General features: G+C 33.2%; 3 protein-coding genes across 9 annotated transcripts in view; 1 reads left to right on the top strand and 2 right to left on the bottom strand.

The window, feature by feature from the left end:
- The window catches only part of LOC111418658 (Brahma associated protein 170kD), a 33737-nt gene extending 21055 nt beyond the window's left edge, over window positions 1–12682 (top strand). The window contains exons 5-15 of one of the 7 annotated variants that reach the window (XR_002706863.2): window positions 998–2407; window positions 2468–2732; window positions 2792–3209; window positions 3393–3593; window positions 4102–5810; window positions 5871–6036; window positions 6094–6261; window positions 6471–6530; window positions 11101–11192; window positions 11249–11912; window positions 11979–12682. Coding sequence is in view for 5 of the 7 variants with exons in the window: in XM_023051323.2 (XP_022907091.1) it covers window positions 998–2407; window positions 2468–2732; window positions 2792–3209; window positions 3393–3593; window positions 4102–5810; window positions 5871–6036; window positions 6094–6261; window positions 6471–6530; window positions 11101–11192; window positions 11249–11366 (4607 nt within the window). In the remaining 2 variants the exon portion in view is untranslated. Of the gene's footprint in view, window positions 1–997; window positions 2408–2467; window positions 2733–2791; window positions 3210–3392; window positions 3594–4101; window positions 5811–5870; window positions 6037–6093; window positions 6262–6470; window positions 6531–11100; window positions 11193–11248 lie in introns of all 7 variants that reach the window. The other 6 variants (XR_002706858.2, XM_023051546.2, XM_023051621.2 and 3 more) reach the window with 6 other exon arrangements.
- A 233-nt stretch (window positions 12683–12915) lies between these two features.
- LOC111418973 (guanine nucleotide exchange factor for Rab-3A-like) overlaps window positions 12916–22839 on the bottom strand; it is a 33992-nt gene continuing 24068 nt past the window's right edge. Inside the window, exons 3-8 of the mRNA XM_023051734.2 lie at window positions 19781–19973; window positions 18491–18645; window positions 18211–18425; window positions 13641–13740; window positions 13513–13579; window positions 12916–13456 (exon numbers count right to left, since the gene is read on the bottom strand). Of these exons, the coding sequence (XP_022907502.1) occupies window positions 13377–13456; window positions 13513–13579; window positions 13641–13740; window positions 18211–18425; window positions 18491–18645; window positions 19781–19973 (810 nt within the window). The 3' untranslated portion in view covers window positions 12916–13376. The remainder of the gene's footprint in view (window positions 13457–13512; window positions 13580–13640; window positions 13741–18210; window positions 18426–18490; window positions 18646–19780; window positions 19974–22839) is intronic.
- LOC111419054 (2-aminoethanethiol dioxygenase-like) lies at window positions 18731–19773 on the bottom strand. The gene has a single exon (XM_023051841.2). It carries the CDS (start codon window positions 19738–19740, stop codon window positions 18910–18912), a length of 831 nt encoding a protein of 276 aa, XP_022907609.2. The 5' UTR covers window positions 19741–19773; the 3' UTR covers window positions 18731–18909.

Genomic DNA, 22839 nt, shown 5'->3' with positions numbered 1-22839 from the left:
TTCGCAGCGTTCACCCAGTTACGCGTACAAGAAGATTTACATTCCGGACGGTCAATCGTCGTGCGTCGTCGCCAAATCGACCGCATGAGCATTCCAATAGAAAAACATCTCCATCTTCTTTCTTTGCTTTTCCTTTTTTTATGCCTGAACGCTTCTTTTGGGGTTATATCCCATCGTCTGCTATTTTTCTGTATGATATTGTTGCTGAAGAGGATTTTTGTTGGGAGGAAATTTAATATTTCTAGTCGGGCACGCCTCCAGGGTTCCGAGAGCAGCGGTGGGCAATTCAGCTCCGAGCGCCGGTTGCGGCGCATTTTTATGACGCCGCGACGGCTCCAATATTGATTTGTTGCCCGCTTTTATTATTAATATCTGTGTATGTATATGCATGAGTTGTGAAAGGGGGTGGTTACAATTATTTTCTTTAGCTTAGAGTTTTACAAACCTTGTTCTTTCACTACATAAACAGAGTCAAAAAGATTTACATCTCTATTCAAAGATAGGAAATACTACAAATATTTAAAACACAAGGCGGATATTTTAAACAGCAACACACCCAATTTTTTAGGCGCACACCATATATAAACGTGTTCGCGGCGTAGTGCCATCCCGTATTGATTTATAACGATTGATAGGCATCGACAGTTTAACGCCTAAAATTTGTTCGCTCCCTCGTTTGTTCGGTTCATTCGCTTGTTTGCCCTCTCTTTCGCACCTAAAGAGGCTTTGGAAAGCATCGACGCCGGCGTCGGAATGATTGGCACGCTTTGGCTGGGCTCTTCGTTCGTTCTAGCGTTGATCTGCGAAATTATTTCACTAAAAATAAATTTGTTTACGTAAACATGTCGGGGCGGTTGTTAAAAGTAAACTTATTTAATATAAATTTATCTTTTTTCTTATAAAAATTATATCGTTGCAATTCATCCTTGAAGTTTTATTTAAAATAATATGTAATAAATTGTATGTAAATGATTAATGTTTTTTTAAATTTCTTTAGAATCAACTAGAGATTACAACCACCTCTCAACAGACCTCTACAAAGCATCAGACTACGACCGTTTAGCTCTATCGCTTCTGTCGCCATTGCCCAATGAACAAGATTTTGCAATAAACGTATGCACTCTTCTGTCAAACGATGGAAAACACACCTTAAAAATTGAAAGACATCCTCGGATAGTTGATTACCTGGTGGCTCACGCTGGAGTTTTCAGTCACCCTTCTATGCGGGCGGTTTTCGAGGATTCTTACAACAAAGTCCGAAGGCATCCGATAAACACTTTCTGGAACGAAGTGATCGAATCGGAAGAATTTTTGGATCTCACCAATGAGAAAAAATATTCATGTTCGGAAACCGTTCGTGCTGTGGCCACGGGAGGTATCGAACCCGGCATTCCCCTCAGTGACGTACCTGCCGAATCCGACGAGAAAGTGGTCGCGACGGAAGTGCAAAGGACACCATCGAGCGGCAATAGTAACTTAGAAAATGTGATAAGTGATTTCTATGAGTGTTGTAGTGATAGTGACCTAAATGATGAAAGGTTTAAGTTAAGGTTAGGGCCTACGGACAGTGAATTGTTTTCGTTAGGCAGGAATCTTGGAACGAGAGATTATATCGGTCAACGAGTTTTGCAGGTCGCGACAATATTAAGGAACTTGTCGTTTATCGATGAGAACGTTCCCATTTTATCGAACAATCGGACTTTTGTGCGTTTTATGTTGTTGTGTTTGTGTTCCAGATGGGGTCCGCTACAGAACCTCGGTTTTGATATGTTAGGCAACATTTCATCCGAGTTTCAAGTAAAAGACCCCCAAAACGACCGTCTAGCCACTCATCTCCTCAAAATCGTCACCGTCGGTTTAAAAAGCGAAGATCGCAGTTCCTGCATATCGTGTTTAGACGCACTCAATAAACTCAGTCAAAACGAATTGAACGAAGACTCTTTAACGCGCGCTTTGGAAAGCTTAGTTTACGAACGTGTGTGTACCTTCTTGACGATCCACGACGTCATGCTTCTCATATATACTTTGGAGTGTTTGTACTCTCTATCTTCTCTCGGTGAACGTGCGTGCAACTACATAGTCAATAATCACGGTGTCGTTGACACTCTTGTGTCTTTGGTCACAGTTGAAGGTAAAAGTTATGGCCCTAAAGCCTGTATTGGTATGAAACTTGTTGAAACCGTTCCCGGTGGATCTTTAGCTACCCAACCGGGTGCTACATCTACGGTTACTAACGTTTCTGGTACATCATCGTCCATTCCTGCGTCTAGTGCAAATACTCCAACAACTGTTGTTAGTTCAATATCTACAAAATCGGGAAATTTGAGTAATACACCACAAAGAGTTGTTCAAATGGCACCACAAAGATTAATTACAATTACCCCAACGTCACAAAGTTCGACAACAAGTATGTATCAGTTGAATTGTAATTTGCTAAGAATAAAATTTTTGTAACTTTATTATATAGCTCCAATAACAATACAACCTACGGCTGGAAGTCCTCAAGCAACCCCGGCTATCACTCCTCAACAAATGGTACAACAACAACACGCTCATCAACAAGCTATTCAAGAAAACGAACAATTTGCGTTAGCCTGGCTGAGAGCAACTTATGAACCAAGTAATAATGGCCGTGTTGACCACCAAGAATTATACAAGCATTACATAAATTCCTGTGCGAAAATTGGGAGGAGAGGAGTGATAGCTCCGTTACATTTTCCAAGATGTGTCCGGTAAGAATTGTCTAAACAAATTTTTTCCGATTTTATTTATCTTTGTTTTATTCTTTTAGATCGGTCTTTGGTGGTACAGTAGGCCCAAATCCTGTGAAACCAGCGATGCCAAGCGATCCCCAATACTACGACGGCATTAAGGCGCGCGCGCAGCCGTTATCGGTAAACGTCCAACAACAACAACCATCCGTAACCACCACAACCAACACCTCTGTCGCCGTACAAAGTCCTTCCAAAAGTATCGCGTCAACTGCGAAGCGCAAAGCTTCTACCGTCTCGCTGTCGGTTACGGCCGACTGCTCGGACACGCCCCCCGCGTCTCCTGCCTCACCCATTCTCAAAGCGCAACTGAGCGCGCCCCCAAAACCCAGAGAGTCGACCGTTACCGTCACCACTACCGCGACCACCACCAATATCGTTGTTTCGACCAACACTTCCACCGTTGTACTAACTAACAAGAGCGACCCCAAAAGTCAGGTAATTGTTATTATCCGACGTAATAGTTGTCATCCTTAGACTCTTTCCTTTCTTACCTTCCACTTTCTATTATTTACTTCTTTAAGTTTTATTTAGTTTTTTATTGGGGGTTGTGGTTTTGATTTTTTTGATGCCAATGAAGGTGAGTGGTGATTTATGATAGGTATTGTTTTTGTTGTTTAGGTTATGGCACACCCCCATTTAAGTCAGGCTTTACTGGGAACGGGGCAGAACGCGTCTTCTTCTACAGGTGGTAAAGAGTTAGGAACGGGTCAACCAAATACGTCGCTCATCAAAAGTTTACTAGCGACTAAGGTAACCACAGAGTGCATGACTGCAGTAAGCATGAAGACTGCTACCGACAGCCAAACAGTAACAACACAGGTAACATACTAATAACTAACTAACATCTAATACTATATTTTAGATTTTTTTTATAATTTTTTATTGTTTATTTCTTAAGTAATCCCAAATATTTAAAATTACTTTTGAAATCAACTTATCATTTATTTATTCATCATTTTCATCAAAATGTGTGCTTGTTTTTTTGTACAAATAATACTGATTTGTTGTAAGTACATATTGATGTTGTGTTTTCTTTCTTCTCACTTTTTGAGTTTCTTTTTGTTGTTTTTGAGTGCTGCATGGTGATTGAAATTTGTCATCTAACTCTCCTCATTAATTCAATAACTATACAATAACTAAATCTTTTTTTACAATTGTAGAAGAATTTATTAAAAATATTGCTTTGATATTCAATTTATTTTTTGACAAATCGTGCTATATTTCTGAAATTTTCTTTTACAATTGTAAATTAATAGAGCATGATACTCATATTTTTTTGTGTTTGTTGACCAGAATATGGTTTTGATAATTAAAAAAATTATTATAGGTTGTGGCTAGGCAGCAACAGCAAAGATTATTAGCTCAACAAACTCAAACGCCTGAAAATAAATTAAACAAATCGACTCTTATTGAAACGCCTAAAGGGATTCGTTTAAATGGAGCTCGTCAACTTTTCTCAGATACAGATACCACAGAATCTGATGTAACATCAACGACTCAAAATACGACATCGAATATACGAAAAGAACCCCCACAACCACCTCCACCTCCACTGGCACCATTAAGCAGTCAAAAACCAAAACATATGAGAATAGAAAACGAAGACAGTGATTCAACGGGTAATAATTCGTTGGCTTCGAGTACGGGTTTGGGAAATATCGGAATGGGTGGTGTTTCCAGTACGGAGGATGGTGATAATTCACTAACTAGTTTTGAAGGACTTTTAAATGGGATTCCAAGTATTGATAATCCGTTAAATGACGATAGTAATTCCAAAGATTCGGTGAAAAATAGTTTGAAAAAACCTCTGATGTTGGCGGAATTATTAGAAAAGAAAGTTGATAAAGATACGTTGATGATGAATGGCGTTTTGGGGAAGGAGTTGAGAAAAGGCGAAAAGAGTGTTGATTTGGTTGAAAATCACATAGACAAAATTTTAAGTAAAGAAAATAATTTAAATGAAGCAAGAGAACAATGTGGATTTATCGAGGAAGATTCAAATTGTATTAACGTAAAATTGAATGAGAATAAAATAAGCTTAAAAAGAGCAGCTAGCGATGATCTTCCTTCAGAACCGGAGGCTAAAAAACCTCTCTTATTAACTAACGTCAATGGCAACGCAGATTCACCCGCTCCAGATTCCGTAGCCAGCTCAAATGGTGATGATCAACCAACGGAGAAAGTATCAACGGCAGCAGCTAAATTATTTGCTGATATGGCCGCTGACATCCTTGAAGACGAAGACGTTGACGAATTAATGCAAGAAGTCCAACAACCAACAACAGTTTCGCCTCCAATTCCAGTTGAAGAACCATCATCCGTTGTAATATCGTCTCAAAGCAACGTAATGTCTCAAACGAGTTCAGTTCCGCAAGTTTTCGTCGATGGAAACCAGCAAGTATTATTAACACAACCAACACGTCAAATAATCGTGTCTCAACCCCAACTTAAAACGCAAAGCGGTCAAGTTATCGTTCAAAATCCCCAACAACAACGACCAGGACAAATTATTCTTCAACAAGCCAATACTGGTCAAATTTTATTGTCTCAAGGGCTTCAAGGACCAGTTCAATTAGTTGCTAGTTCAACTCAACCAGGTCAATATGTCATCCAAACGAGTGGAACTCAAAATTATATGGTCGCGCAACCCCAAACCGCGATGGTACATGGTCAACCCCAAACGGTTTTAGTTGCGCAAACACCACAACAACAAGGAACTAACACAAAAACGATCATCATCCTTCAACAACCATCGCAACAACAAAAGGTTGTTGTAACTCCTCAAGGACAACAAGTGGTTGTAACTCAGGTTCAAAGGCCAATTTTACAATCGTCGAGCGTTAGCAACAATAATAATAATAATCAAAGTTCGACGAGCGGTGGTATTATTAAAAGTGCTGCTTCGCAATGTACCTCTACTATTACAACTACAATCACAGCGGAGAAAAAGACTGAGGAGATTAAGGTGTCTCCAAAACCGAAAATCATTCGTGATTTAACGACACCTTTCGTTTGTGAATGGGGTGATTGCCAAATGTAAAAATAACTTTTTGGTAATTATTCAAAACATGTTAATTTTTGCGTTTTTTGTTTTAGTGAAACGAAATTTAAATCAGCAAACCAAGTTTACTTGCACGTTTGTGAAATGCATGTTCCAAAAGGTTCTGAGGAAATTATGTGCCAGTGGGATCGTTGTGACAATATGAAGAGGAAAAGATTCTCTCTAATGACGCATTTAAATGACAAACATTGTAATACAGAGGTATTGAGTCATTAAAAGTGGTTAAGTTTTTAGTAATTTGATTGAATATTTTTAAAGGCTATGAGGGCAAGTTTAACTCGTCGGAAACAAGCCCAACATTCAGGGAAAAGTGAAACGGCTTCGACTTCAGCAGTGGCCCCTCCGCATCCTGGTTATGCACCAGATGCAGCGTTCCACGCGATTAAACGGCATGCGTTAGAATTTGTAAATCCAAAGGAATTACAGGTAAAAATATTTTTTTATTAAAAATTGTTTATAAAACAGAAAATATTTAAATTTACTTATAATACTTAAGAAGGTGAAGGCTTATTGTTGATTTTTTACTTTCTTACTAACATAAAATAAAAGCACCAAGCATATTTAAAGAAATCAAAAAGTCTTTCAAAAAATAAAACAAGTTATGGCTTTATTAATGGGAAATCATTCAAATGCAGGGTTCTACTGTAAGTTCTTCTCAACCTCCGCCCAGACCTGGGCCTTCAATAACTGAACAGGTGAATGGTTTGCTTGGAGTGCATGATATTTTCTTGATTTCATTTTATTATTAACCCTTTAACGCATTAAGGCTTAATTTAAAAACATAATATTTAATAAATTTTAATTTAATTTAAATTTAAAAAATAATTTTTTTCAATTACATAACCGGTCAAATTTAGAAGATTTAACTGAGTTTAATGGAATTTGGTTTTGTTGTGTGTGGTTATTGTTGCTATTATCTTGTAGGAAATGAAAATAAAATTAAATGCGTCGTTGTATCTAATGGATTTGCCTTGAAAAACTATTGTTAACCACTATTATTCATACAGCGATTTGAAAAATTCTAGGAAAAACTGTATATGTTTTTGTTTTGAAAACTAAAGAAAATATTTGGAAGAAATCATTTATTTAATCGCTTTCAGTAATCATGTAACTTGAAAAATTAGAATTGTTCTACTAAAAACTTAGTCATTTATTTCTAAACAATATTATATATTTATTGTATAATACAGTAGTTGGTATGATAACAAGAAAAATATAAAGATAATATAAATACTTTATTACATAAAACTACACGTATTTTAAGCTTCAAAGTTTCTCTAGATATTACAGCTTAAGATATTCAGACTTCAGCTATTCACACCATTTGGTATCAACAGGATGCAATCAATTTCTTTCATTAAGTTATCAATTAAGTGTCACAAACAAGCTATGTTTGCTCTCCTTGAAGTTTAGGTCTTTTAATTTTTCCCTCTAATAGTTTCATCTAATAGGAAGATGAGAAATAAAATCATAAAATGCATCATAAGTGTTAAAAATGCATTATGTTAATTATGTATTATGTATAACAAAATTGACAGCGCTTAACTTAAGTAATCTTTAACATCTTCGTCAGGATGTATTAAAATATAGCCTGAATTATGTATTGCAGAGAAGGTTTTGTATCCAGCATTTATATCTACTTAAAGTTTTGTAAGATTCTTCTATTTTGCGTTACTTCGAAATGTTGCATTCGTTTTTTACTGTGTGGCTATCAACAAATTAACAATTGTTAAACAGAGTGGATGAAATAGGTTAATTTTTTTTATTATTATTAAAGATGCATAACGTTATTAGAGTAAGCAGAAAAAGCAGACCATATTTACTCGTATGTTTATACTTCAAAAGGTTTGTACAACAATTAGGTACAATCAACTCTTGTTACATTATTACTGAAAATTTTGGTTTTTTGTTGTATATTTACTTGTCTCCGCAATTTTGAAATTACGTGTATAGTTTAAAAATGAGCGGCTACTATTTAATTCAAATCCGTTTTTGGTAAAGCCTATTTAGATAAAGCGATATTTTGGAAAACTTTTGCCTTTATATTTTAAATTTGGTATTTGTTATTAAAAAATTGCATACATTGTATACCAAAGCTTTATAAATTGATTACGATCGATTATAGTTGTTTATTTTTCTGATAAAATTTTTAAAACCACTTAATCTTAAATTTTGAAAGTAATAAACTTGTAAGAAAATACTTTAAAATTAATGTTAAATTCAAATTATTACTTTCTGCAGCTGCTATCTACCCATGATAATTTAAGTGTTTTAATTTTTTAAATTTCTATGATAGAATTATTAATAGTTTATTATTTAAAGCAAAATTTATAAAAAAATAATTTGCGTTTGTTATCTTTGTTTAGGTTTAATACCAACTCGATTTTTCTTAAACATTCAATTTTGCTTTAACGATATCTTTATTATTAGAATAATGTTTGTTGTGAGTTAGATATGCATTCAGAACTGCAATGCCAAATACTATAACAGCAACTTTGCGATATCACTTGGTCTAAGTGGAAGTTTATAGAGCAAAGTGGTACTTGACAGAAATCAATTCCACATTCCATTTTTTCAAGTGTACATTTATTTTTGATTTTATTACTTCACCTCTTTAGTTATTATCTTTCTTAGAAAGCATTAAGATTAAGCGGAAAATTTAAATATACTTCTCTTTTATTCATTTTATCTTATTGCTACCACCTCTTTAAAATGTCCTAATGCTTTTGTTCTAACAATTTTTGGGTAGAATCTATGATTTATATAGAATAGTGTATACATGAGGTGCCATATTCGTGTAAAATTTATTAGTACAAAGAACTCTACCAAAATCGAAATATGTAAAAGTCATATTTGTGACTTTTAAGAAATATATTATTTAACATTTAGACCTCTTTTGAATGAAATTAATCTTTAGCAATACATATAAGTCTTTTACATCGTGACTAAACGCCAAAATCGTAAAAGTAGTTGAAAAGTACTAGCACTTCTTCTCCTATAGTACTATGCTTTAACGATATTCAAATCTTATTGTTACTGGGCAATTCCTGTAATGTAGGGCTTTCGTATTTCCAAGAAATTCTTTGACTTGGTGTTTGAATATCATTTAAGCAACTCTTCAACGAATAACCTATCTAGGAGTCGTCAAAACACATTCTTTTTTTAGGATAAGATAAATAGTGCTTCTATAGGATACTTGAAATACTCTTAAAAGTTCTTGATTTAAAAACTCTACGGTTATTTTCCATATGGAAAAAAAGAGTTGTACCTGAGGTTTATCAACCATTTGTATGTTCTAGCGCTTCCTCCAACTAATAAGTATACAAAATGGCAATTTATCACGTCTTCAATGTTGAACACCACTTGCACATCTTATGACGGACTTTGATGTCCATATTTTTGATACGAAAATGCAAAACTGTCATATACAGAGTATCCAATGACTCAATTGATGTAACGTGAGGGCAATATGCGCGCGTCCAGCGATTCAACGTTTTAGATTAATTGCTGGGGTCTTAAAGAGAAAATTACTGTAGAATGATCTCGTAAGGAAACTTTTAAAACGGCTTGTAATTCTTTAACGGGATTTTTCCTGAACAAGTGGCCAAAATATAGCCAAGCCGAAACATCTCATGGTTGTCTCAGAGAAGCTACTCAAATTATTCCGATCAGTTTGATGGGGAGTCTTGCTACTGAGCGTGTCTATTTCAGCCATTGATAACATCACAACAAGGAGGAAAACATCCATCTGTAGTCACTAAAAACCTTCCATCCATCTATGGGAAGTTGCTTAGGTTAAAGCGGTAGAAGGGAGAGGCATTTCAAGGCCGCGTATTTGTCGCTTACTTAACTCTCAGCCCAGAGAAGGTTAGATAGCTTATCTGAATGATAGATAGAACTGATCTAAGCAAACTCAGTTATTAAAGGTATTAGATTGGGTAGGATGTGTGCAATCCCCTTTGTTTTTTAGTAGGAGGATAGAGATTGCGATTAGGTGTGCTGCAAATCCGATATATGAAAAAGTGGAAAACCAAAAATTCATAATTGGTGTATATCCAAACAGAGATAATAAGAGTTAACATTAATGAACCTTCTGCGTGGGAATCAGTAAATAACTTAAATTCGATGTTAAGTCTGTAAAGAACTCGAAATCACCGAGATAAGTTTCGATAAAATGTTAATAACCTTGTGGTCTTATTGTCTCTGGGCAGTATGCTTTGACTAGTTTCGGTAATAAAATTCTGTCGTTAAAGCATAGCTTATGCAATAAGTAATGATATTGGATGTAATTACGAAATAAAATGTAATACAAAATTATATCAATTAAGATATGAATACAACGTAATAGTCTAAACATTTCTTATTACGTAAAGATATAATCGCTAATAATATACCTTTGGCAAGAATATACATATTACAATTACCCTATTTTATCTCTTAATAATTTAATGCTATTATTAATGTTATATTTATATGTAAGCATTTGTATTTATTTATATTATGTGTAATGCAAAAGTACCAAACACTAAAATAATGACATATTATTATATTACATTACTTAATCCTTTGATTTATTACTTAAACAACACGCTGTGTTTATCAACAATTATGGTGGAGTTATTTGTTTACATGCGATCGTAACATATCCGAACAAATAAATCGGGGATATACCGCTAAAGATAAGCAAAACGAAAGACATTGTCAAACTGAAGTGTATTACTTAAACTACCCAGAGAGTTTTCTTATTTAAGACAATTTCAATGTTTAATTATGAAATTAAGAATGCTCCAAAATATCTTTTATGGAAATTATTTTCTGAATAACATTTCGTTTGAAAAGTTCTGTGCAACGATAGTTATTAGATATTGAAGTATCATTCAATTGTACTAACTTTTTTTTTACTAACACAAAAAAAGTGTTTTAATATGGTGTGCGTTAAAGGGTTAAACAAATAATTTATTTTATAGGTTTTGTGTGATTTTTATTATATTATAGTGATTTTCTTTTCCTGAGTCTCTAACTTATATTTTTTCTTGGAAATTTTGTTGTTTCAACATCGATTATTCTTGAACTATTTCTTATGCATGCGTTTATAGATGTTGTAAGATAATTAAAATTACCATCTGAAATTAATTCTTTGAATTGTTACACTTTTACTTTGAACCTTCATATTTGAAACTTTTTCTTTATCAACAAGTTTTTTCTGCATGCAAGATTTTTTTTAATTTTTTTAAATAGTGTAATAAAAATCTTTTATTTTATTAGGACGACAATGAGGGACCGGTTACGAAAAGCATCCGTCTAACAGCCTCTCTCATACTTAGGAATCTCGTAATATACAGCAGTAATTGCAGGAGGTAATTAAAAATAATCAGATAATTTATGATGACAACTAAAGCTTTTTTTTATGTAGGTACTTAAAGCATTATGAACCGCATTTGGCGAATGTAGCCTTAAGTAACGTGGAATCATCGAGGACGATAGCGCAAGTTTTGTACGATATGAACGACGTCTCGTCGAGCCACAGGTGACCAAGACGCGACCACAAGTGCGTTCGTTTTTGGGACATTCAGTGAAAAAGAGTATAAAATAAAACTTGGCTAATGAACGATTATTTTGACGGTGGAAAAAAGAAAATAGGACTTAAGGAATGTGTTGTATAAAAAAAAACGAAGTAATAAGTGGCCGTGTACAAATCGATATATGAATAGGTGTAAGAGCCTAATTGTTATTTTTATATTATTTACTAGTGTGTAAAACGTAATTGCTTCGAAATCTAAATCTAAGTAGCTCGGTTTTGATGAGGAGAGAAAGGTTTTAAGGTGATGAAAGATGATAATGAGAATGACATAATAATGATGGGTGAGAGGAAGATGACGGAGTACAGTTTTTTTGTGTTTTTTTTATATGCAGTCCAATGAAATCTGTATATAAAAAAATATGTTGTAATCGTGAAAAAACTGTGCAATTTATTTTGGAATATATTTATTAAAAACACCATCCCTATAGCAAAAAAAGGAAATAATGAAACGAGGTTTTGTTACTGTCCAACGTTTCTTGTGATATACAAGCACACGGTTTGTTTATTATTATTATTTTTTCGTTTATTCGTTTATTCTCTTTTTTTATAATTTTCTCAGCAGTATTAAGCGGAAAGGTTTCGAGAAAGGGGCTCGAGAATCTCTAGTTTGTAATTTAAAAACGATTTTATAGCAAAGCAAGCAAAGCAGACTGATTTACTACAATCCTCGTGGACGCGAACGGAAGTGAGTTTTAAAAAACTAAATAAGTTTCATGTGTTTTAGCATATCCAACTCTACTTACCACTTTAAAAAAAGAGGAGAGAATATGAAACTAAAAGATATAAAAAATTACACAACATAACACACACATACACACAGACACATTGTAAAACTGTTTACAAACGTGTAAAAGAATAAAAGCTGCATTTAATGTCCAAGTTTGGTCCTTTCTCGTGTTTGTTTTCAGGTATTCATTTATATTTTGAAAAAAAAACTTTACCTTTTAAAAAAAAAGTAAAAGAAACGACGTCTTACGTGTCGCCGTTTTCTTTTTTTTATTTTGTCTTTTTTTCGAGCGCTCGCAATAGGTCTTAAGGGTCGTTGGCCGCACGCATGAAGAAATTAACCCCTTTATTCCTAAGAGTAACTATTTTTAATCGCCACGGGGACGTTTCTTCAAACTGGCGGTCGCACACCTCGTAAATTGTAGCAGTTATGTATCATAGATCATCGTATATTTAATCCATTATTGTTTAGTTATTTACAAATCATTTTTTATCGATGTTAATAAAACTTTTGTCCAAAGTTGATATACTACTACTACACTTTTGCATTATTATTGTTGTTTAATAGTTAAAAATTAATTTCTTTTTTTATTTGTATGTTTTATAGATGAAATGAAAACGGGTAAGTTGGATTCATCACCCAACCTAACCTAATTAATCCAAAGAAAAACCAATGAAGTTTTTTGAAAACTTCATATCCTAATAGAACCTTGAGATCCTTAAGCAATCAATGGGATAAGAATGTAAGGTAAGAAAAATCGTTTTGATTATAATTTGTAAACTCGTTTATTTCTTAACAATATCCTTTTAAAGAGATTCATTCATATATTCAACATATACAATTAAACATACATTACATTAATAAAATTACATAAAAATACATTGATTACGAAATCAAAAAAAAAAATTACAACCAAGACCTCGCGTTAAGCTGATAATGATTAAATTATTAATTTAATTTTTTACATTTTCTTTAATTAATTGTTTGTGTCAAGGTCTATAGTTGGTTTTGTCAATATTTTTACGAGTACTTGAGAAGAGTACATTTTACAGACAAGTCTTTGGCTTGAGTATACAGATCTATTACACTACTAAATTTACTTCGTTTCGATTAATATTTACATGTTTAAAAATCCCCATTTTTTTTCGTTGGCACAATATCAAAAATGTTATTTAAATTGATTTATATACAAATAGTAGATTTTAGTTAATTTCCTTGGGATACTTTTTAACGTCAGGAACTTAAGTTTAGGCCTAATCTTGCTAGGACTATTTCTTTACGAAGTCTTGCAACCTCCCAATACACGTCATGTGCTATACAAAAAAATAAAATGATTGTAAGAGATTAACAGTTATTTTAATTTACCTACCTGAGCTTTTTACAAGACCTCCTTCAATATATTTTAAGTAGTTTAGAAAATCACAGACTGCGATTATCTAAAAATAATAAATTGTTGATGAAATTATTATGAATATAAATCGGATGATTATTAATTACCCTATTTCGGCATATTTGTGAGATATAATACCAAGTTTCCGGTTCTCCAATACTCATTCGATAAAAACATTGTCTTGGAACCTCTAACAAGGCACATTTTCTGGAAAAAAATTATCTTGAATTAATCAACAAATTTAGAAACATTTTTCAATCAGCAACGTATGTGGTTTTTAGTGCACTTAGGTGTATATAGAATCGAGGAGTAAAAAGCAAACTTTGAATGTAATTTCGATTAATATTTATATTTCAGGTCAAGAAAAGTTGCGACAACATAGAACATAAATGATATGGTGTTCTTCAAGTCTGTACAATTTTGGTGTGGATGATACCTAGTTATTTGGTGAAGCTTCTTTAAAGCAGAAAATTTTGAGAAGAATTTGAGCAGTTGAAGATTAAGGGTTGGATTATCATTAGAAACAGAGCTTCCTTTGCGATGATCTTATCAGATATAGCAGGTGCGTTTTATAAAACAATATCATAATTTCTTTCAAAACTACAAAAAATCATTCGCAAAATAATTGAGAATTGAAAGAGGTTCCAATATGGTTATGGAAAAACGATACATTACAGGTCAGGAGGTGAAAGTCTCCTAAGTACAATATATTTTCTCCTGAATTGGTTCAACCTGCTTGTTGATTTTGTATCATGTCTTTCAGGAAACCTTAGAAAACTTAACTTCCTCATCAACTACGTTCTAAAAGTTTCATGCTTAATAATGTTGCTAATTCGTTGGCGTAACCAAGCGTAAAAAAGTAGGAAGCATTAAGTGTAGGGCCATATCGACTTAGACGTCCAGTATATTGATGTAGATGCAAAGGAAATGTATTTTTTTAAAGAAATTTTTAAGAAATTAGTAGAAGAACAATAAAGTTCATCGTTGATGTTTACCAAAGAAGGTTTATGTTATGCCACATCAAACGCCGAAAGAAATACAAAAGTTATCAGTTGGAAACGACAAAGAAATGTGGTGTGCTTTGTGTGATAAAAGTCGAATGATGGCATGTATTATTGGTGGAACGGAGAAGCTTGTCAAGAAAAACGTATTCCAAATAAGAATGACAATTGTTTAAATAGCATCGTCTAACCAGGGTTTCACTTTAACTAAGTCAAATCAGTTTGATTTAAAATGAAAATCGTGTACGTATAAAATGTATGTTCTAATTGATTATATCATCAACACTTATTGATTAATGGGTAAACAAAGAAAACGTATGGCGATTTAGAAGTTTGATAATTGACGTCAAAGTTTGACGTCACAAAATCTTTTTTACTCGTAAACTCAACCGTTAAGCAAATAGCTATTCTTGTCTATAACAAATATTGATGAAACAAAATAGTTGGTATTGTAACCAAAATTATGCTAATACCAGCTAATACAATATATTTTGGTACTAGTCGTAATGGGTTGGGATACTGTTACAGTTAGATGATAAAATGTTGTATACAGTTAAAGCTAACGGTAGCCTAAACTTTCGACATCTACGTACCCCTGGGGGTACGCGTACCACACTTTGGGAAACACTGATCTACAGGGAGAAAAAAAGTTGTCATTAAAATAGTCCTCAGAAAGCTTAATACACATAAGTGTATAGTTAGATAAGAATATGATATTGACAAAAAATGTGGTAGTGTTGACAAAGAAAATGATGCCTTTATATTTGGGCTTATGGTTTAATAGAAGAACAAGGAAAAATAAGTGTATAAGGAAAAATGTTTTTAAATGTAATCATTACAGAAAGATGTTATAATCAGTGAAAGGAAGATTGTAACATGGGCATTCCATCCTAATATCATACAGTCTTATATTAGTTTGGTTTGTTTTCGAAGAGTCTTTCAAGGTGCTTACCTAAACATTGAGAACCCAGATTAATATGATTTTAGAAGCATTGAAAGTTCAATGCTTCTAGTGCAACTTTAATTTGTTTGAAATGACTTGAAAATTTTTGTTTCAAAGCACGGCTTGTAGCTTAACGGCCTGTGTTAGCTGGTAAGCTCACTATTTAAAAGAAATTTTTTTTTTATATAATTCAAAATGATTTTGAGACCCCTTTTTAAATCAAAGGTAATCACAATCACACGTCAGTTTCTGACACTTTTCCTGGTTTTTGCATAATATTCACAAAGTTATGCCAATAACCGCGAAAGATCCATCCCTTCCCTAACATCTTACTTCTTCTTGTTTTAATCATCGTCGTATTAGCTGTATTGCAGCTTGTCACAGTGAGGTTATGAATGTTTCCGGACCTGGCGTTCTTTTCGCTTTTAGATTTTTTACTGTTCTTTTTTGAGCCTTACATGCTGTGACAGGTTTGATTCATAGTTCCAGTTTATATGGTAGCAGTAATTGTTCGCATAGTTCTATTTGGTTTTTTATTCAATTTAAAATACCAAGCAGTACATTTATTACTCGTAGCCAGCCGATGATGTACGTGCCATCCTAACTTCTCAAGTAGGAGAAGAAGCAAGAAGGTGCTTTTATTTTACAAGTTATAATTTTATAATGTAGACCGTGTGTTGTCTCTTTATTTCTCCTTTTTTTTAAATATTTCGTTTTAAAATCAATACGGTATCTTTTATTTATTTGGCTATAATTTATTTATTTATATATTACTGACATCTATTCTGAAGAAGTAATAACTCTTTCCCAAATAATGTCTAACTCTTTCTGATTCTATGTTCTTTGTTGCGTAATAAGTACTTATTATGATCACTCATACTCACTAACCGTATTCTTTGCTCAAACACTTAACATCCATATCAAAATTGAGAATTTGATGAATCCGAGTCTTTTTGTATTCATTTAGAGAAGGTGGCGCTATTCGGGATTTTTAGACAGAACTTTTCAAAACTCTTTGGTACTCAAACGGTTAAAGTAGGTTTAGAGTTTAAAAAATTTTTAGTCGAACTTTTTATTGCAAAACATTTTTGTGGCGAAATGATCATTCCACTGATTCATGATTACTAAGTGGCGCGATTGTTTACATCTCAAGGTAGCATTACGAATTTTAAAGGTTCTCGTTTTTCTATATCATCCTATATGTTCGGATTTATAATAAACCATATACCAAGAATCTATTCATTGTTACTTATTACAACGTATTAATTTGTTATATCAAAAATTCGAACATAACATTATTATGAGCAGTTTGTTTTTTTCTTGCGTGTTCTTGCCATCATTATTTGTAATGTTTATTAGAGAATAATTTCTTTAGTAACTTATAGTTGCAAATTTCACTAATTAGAACATTGTATATTTTGTAATCCAAATAACATATATTTTTACAAGTCAATTATGTAACCAAAGGAAACATTAAATAGTTTTGATGGGAATGATATCGCTTCACTGATGTTCGTTTGTAAGAATCATTGGATGAGTTTTCTTCCGGATTGCTGGAATTTTTCGGAAAATAATGAACCCATAGAATTCATTTAGGCATTTTGGAAGATAAAGGTCGATTTTTGTAGTTAGGAAATATTTTATTTTGCAATAATTTATAACATCTACTTCCTCACTCTCTTTGTTTCGCGTTTCCCTTTATTTATCGCATCATCGTATGAATATTTTGAGGGAATGACGCATATATTCCATTTTACAAAAAGTTCTGTTGACATATTCTTCCTATTTTTCCTTTGTTCCGTTAAAATTTCAGAACCAAAAATTTCATTGTCAACAACCATTTCCCAGCCGGCGGATTCACAGAGATTCTAGTATTTAATTCAGAATCGTCCTCTTTGTAGCAGCAAATTGTACATGAGATAGTCGTTCTTTGACGTCCATAAGAGAAGGACTTCCCTTTGTCATTGCACACATCTCTTTTTGATTCAAATAATCAATAACGACACGAACCTATTTAAATTTAGAGTTCTGCTTTGCAGTTTTATTATTCACAAAGTACAAAACATGCTAAATAGCGATAAATTTATCTGAAGGCATTTTTTTCAACAAGATATATTTGAATAGTAGACTTATTTACTTAGGACATGATAGTACATAACGCAAAAAAGGTTTCATCTCATTAACCTTGATGGTAAGTCCATATCTAATCATTGCTTTATTTATGAGGCAATTATTAGTCATCGCCAACGTTCACAAGTTAATCAATTTTCATAGAAGAACAGAATTTACTTCTGCAACTGCAATAAATGTGTTGATATTGATATGCCTTTATCTTTTTCCCCACCACTTATATTCATGATTTGTTGATATTGGCTTGAAACACTTTCTTCAGAAGAACTTGTCAATCGTCCATGACAACACACTTATTTTTATTGGCAAAATTTCAAAATCTCAAGTGACTATTTGATTTGTTTGTTTAGATCTTTTAAACCAACATGAATTTCATCCGAGTAGTTGAAAGACTTGGAAGGAAAAGTCTTTAAAATCTGAATTATATTACCAAATTGTATTTTGGCATTGAAAATCTAGAAGGAATTATATGCATCAAAACCTGATGATGTTAATAATGAATGAAACCGGTAAAGATTAAATATTTAAACACAAAGTGCACTAATCCCAATACATTACTGTGGCATAAATAAATTAATAAATATCTTGATACTCAATACTTACTTAGGAAAAACAGTTTTATTTTTATCGTTAATCGCTTCGATAAAAATTGTCCCAGCTTCTAAAGCTGTTCGTACTTTTTTCGAAAGTTCCCAATTGCTAAACTTTAGGCACAAATCGATGTCTTCCTCGTAGACTCTTCGTACAAAAGGATTTGTTTTATCTAATGTGGGTTTTTGTTTCCAAGCTAAAAACTCTTCGTGAAGAACAGGATCAACCTAAATCAACAATTCCTTTTATTTTAAACCTGTTTGATGTCGTAGTTTTATATTTTTTACGTTACCTCGAGTAGATCTTTGTCGAGTTGGGTGGGTTGAGATGTTGAAACGAAAGATTGAACTTCTTTTATAGGCGATTCCGGCGGTGAATTTTCTCTTCCGTACTTTAAGTTGAAATGTGATGGGGATCTTCGATGTTTCTTTGTAAAAATGGCCACTCCTATTATAAATATAAAATAAAAACTCGATCAAATTATGGTTAATAATGTAAAAGTAGGTTTTATTAAAACTATAAATAATCCACACGTGAATAAACCGTTTAATTGAATTGAAGATTCTACAAATAAACTTTCGAATCGAAATCGTTAACATTTTCCAAATGTAGCGGCTATAATTGGCAGATGCACGTGTTTTCGTTTAAAACTTCAATACCAAGACATCAAAGAGAAAGTTGTATATAAATTAAAACAACCGATTTAATTTATTAAGAACTTTGACAACGTCCGCTAAAAATTTTCCAAACATTTCTAAATTGCGATAAAACACGTTGAAAAACACTAAAATCGTGTTCAAATTTAATCGCTGGACCGAGATATTTAATGCAATCATTCCAAAACCAAACTGGTGGCTCAATTTCAGTTAATTTGTAACTATCACGATGTACTTTTGCGGTAATTTCAAAATAATTGCATCTTCTTAATGTGTCTCGCATGGGCGTTTCATATGGTGGTGATAAAATATCGAAAAAAGCCGCCGGGCCATCGACACTTTCAATTTCATGGATGTTTTTACTTTTAGGTCGAAGAACACAAACGTCGGATGTTGAATCTGCGAGAATATCCGGTTGTTTTTGTGCCGTTAATACAATTGGTGGGGGTTTACAATACAAAAATTCGGGGTCTTCTTCTATAGAGAAACTTTTTACTTTAATTTTTCCGGTTAATACTTTTATTAAACCGTGCATTTCCGGGTGATCGTGAAGTGGTAATTTCATACCGTCTTTAAGTACAAAAACTCCCATTGTAATTAAATCATCTTCGTAAAGGCTTATATAAGTTACGGGAGCTTTATTGGGTTGTTCCCAAAATTCGTTATCCATGATACTTTCGTTTAAATTTAAATCTTTAGCTGTCGTTTTATTCATCAACCGAATAAGTTTTTGTAGTTTCTTTTCGAAACTTTTTTCGGTACAACTAAAAGTTTTTTGCGCTTGATTGAACACCTTATTGACTTGTTCTTTCATTTGCGTTTCTTTCAATAAAACTTTTTGGGTTAATAAAACGACTTTAGATGCTAATTTATGTTTTAATGACATTGAATTGTGTAAAAATGACGTTTCGTAAAATTTTTCTTACCGTCTTCTTTTCCTTTGGGATCAATTTGCGGGTGTAGATGTGGATTGGGTCTGCTCGGGGTCGAAGTGAGCACCAAAGTTTTCAAAGCGGCCACTTCCGCTGTGAGCACGTCAACTTTCATTTGGCTTTCTTTTAGGGCTTTTTCTGCTGCCGCCTGCTTTTCATTCGCCTCACGAACCATGTTATGGGCTTCCTGAAAATGAAGAAATTAAACTCAATTGAACTAAATTTACGAAAATTGGATGAGAAAACCTGGAAATGGTGTTAGGTAAGTTTTTTACGGTTATTTCGCATGATGATTTTCGTTCTTAATGGAGAGAGTTTATTTCTTATTTTAAAAGAGTTTTAGAAAGACACGCAAACTCTTCAAATACCGTTCGAATCGCTGTGTTGCGTGCTTAAATGTAATTGGATTGTAAAGTTCGTAGCGTTGTGCAAATTTTTGAAATAACTGTGTTTTTTGTTGTTAACTTTTAAATCAGATTCGATCGGTTAAACGCTTCCTGTATTTAAATCAATACACTCAAAGTTCACTCATGTGTCTAAATAAATAGTTTCAATTGATAAATGTATCATGTTTACATATTTAGATATTGTAGGAACGTTATCAATGACGAGACTCAAAATTATCTTATCATTATAACCAAGGTCTTGTGTCATACGGAGTTATAAACGAAATAAAACAACACACATTTCAAAAACAACTCAAAATAACAACAAAACATTTATTGTTAAATTGCACAAAGAATTGCGCCATTTTTATTTAATAATTTTTCAAAATAAATAATCATCAATTGATTTGTTAAGCACCACATATATTTTGCAAAAACATTTACGGAGTGCCATTGTTTATAATGTAATGTAAATTATGGCGTAACTTGGGGAATTTGAAGGTTGTTGTTTCGCTCGCGGTTGAGACACAAACAACAGAATTGGAATACAACGGAGCCCCGAGCGTTCCTTTTTAGGAAACACACGTCGAAACGTTTGTATTTCGACCACGTAATGCACTTTAAATCCAGTCTCGGGGGACGTCCAAACAGTCCGGTTGGGAAAACTTTGTGTTGTTGTTTCGTAATTTACGAGCGTAATACGTCCGTTTAAGTAACAGATTACGTTATAAGGGAAATCTTTAAAATAAATTCCAATCTCAATGTATTCAGGATATCTTGTTGGAATTGTATCCCTTTGTTTTATTTTTTTGCACACCTGCATCGCATTCCATTTACATACCAAGTACAAGTCGCAATTCCGAAACACACCAATTCGATTAATAACCCTAGAGGAACGTTCCACTAACAACATGGAATTAATGCCACAGAGCTAGATGCTCATATACCATCTAAACTACGTGTACAGTTAACATTTTCACGTCCGGGAATTTAATTTTTAATACACGCTAACTTCAGCGAGAGATATAATGGAAGGTTAGCAACCCGGTAAATTGGACTTACGTGCTCAAACCCGACCGCTAATTTATCTACTTCTTGACTGAGCTCTTTCAAGCTAAAACTAAGGCCTTTCCTCAATTTGGGCTTAACGCGAGAACTTAAATCGCACATTTTCCGAGTTAACTGAACCGTAATAATACGTCGAATGAGTCATTTTTCTTTTGAGTGGAAATTCCTTATCGTAATCGTATCCGGTTATTATAAAAAATTAGTTACAAAGAAATATTGAGAGATTTACGTAATTATAAAAAATTTTATAAATTTTAAACACAATCTAGTTCTTGCATGAAATCGTCAAAGTTTTTTATTAAGTTAAATAATTCGTGATGTCATTTAAGTAAGCTACATAAGTAAGGTTTTGGTTAATCGGATGATTTTGCTATGGTGATTAGGAAAAATCTTGATCAAAAGTATTGAAAGAAGGAAATAATTTTAATTAGATACTATTACAAAATAGTATCGCATTGTTAAAATATTTAAGTAACTCCCTCTGAGTGATGTAGGTCATGCCATAAAATCTTGATTCGAATTGCTGAAAAGCTATTAAACACAATTGTTACAATGCATTAATCACAATGTCTCTAGCAATGACACGTAAGGTCTTCCAACAGTAGTCATCACTTGGTCATGTCTCTCACCGATACTAAATCACTTCCAACAGCTATCTAACTTTAAGCTTCTTTCAATACCTTTTTGTACCCACTCTGGAAAGCTTTTACTAGCTGAAAATGAGTCTAAATAAATTTTTACTACACAATTTCTCCCAATTGCTCTTAATAGCTGGGTCTAAGTGAAATATTAAAAAACAAACTTAATATGCCTAGTGAAGCCTGTATACGTAGAAGGAATATAAGAAGGCTTAATTTTTTAGGAGTGTTTTGAAATTTACACTCAGATAAATAGTATATATTTCCATATTATAATGATATAATATGGAAAATATTTCGTATATTCCTGGTTAATGCCTACTTCCAACTTGTTATACGAACACCTTTGTTGTACAATAACAAGAAGCAATTGTTGAAGTCCTCGAAGATACAAAGTGTTAATAAAATTAGCACTGCCACTTCGTTCTCGGAACGTTTTCCTCTTAACAAAATAGGAAAAGAAATAGTAAAGAGACAAAAATTTGTTGCAACCAGTGATAATCCCACTTCATTATTATTCCTGAATATGAAGATTTGATTAAAACTAAATGCATTAAAATGTGCAAAATTTTGTCTTATGATAAAAATTAGTACTCAAGGACGTAAACAAATCAAAACCCGCAAGATATAAAATAAAATGGGAAGATTAGCTTGAAAATGCTTGAAAAGATGGCACTTGCTCTCTAGTCAGCTTTTAAAAACATCTTCATTTCCATGAAGAGTAGAAGCTGCCGTGACAGTTCAGAAACTTAGTGATGATTGTTTGGAGATAAGGATTAATTTCTTAACAAGTTCGAAGCCGGTTTGAAGATCTGAACCTTAAGTAAAATAACTGCTCACACAAATCTTCAACAGCCCACAGATCATGGCCACAACAAACAGGACATCCTTATCTAGTCGATGAGTGAAGAGAAGTATCCGCGGAAACCTTTTGAAGGTGAAGAGGGTTTGCCTTTTTGTC

The sequence above is a fragment of the Onthophagus taurus genome, chromosome 11 (genome assembly GCF_036711975.1).
Source record: "Onthophagus taurus isolate NC chromosome 11, IU_Otau_3.0, whole genome shotgun sequence".
NCBI lineage: Eukaryota > Metazoa > Arthropoda > Insecta > Coleoptera > Scarabaeidae > Onthophagus > Onthophagus taurus.
Note: the sequence above shows the minus strand (reverse complement) of the source record. Positions and strands in the feature narration are given on the sequence as shown.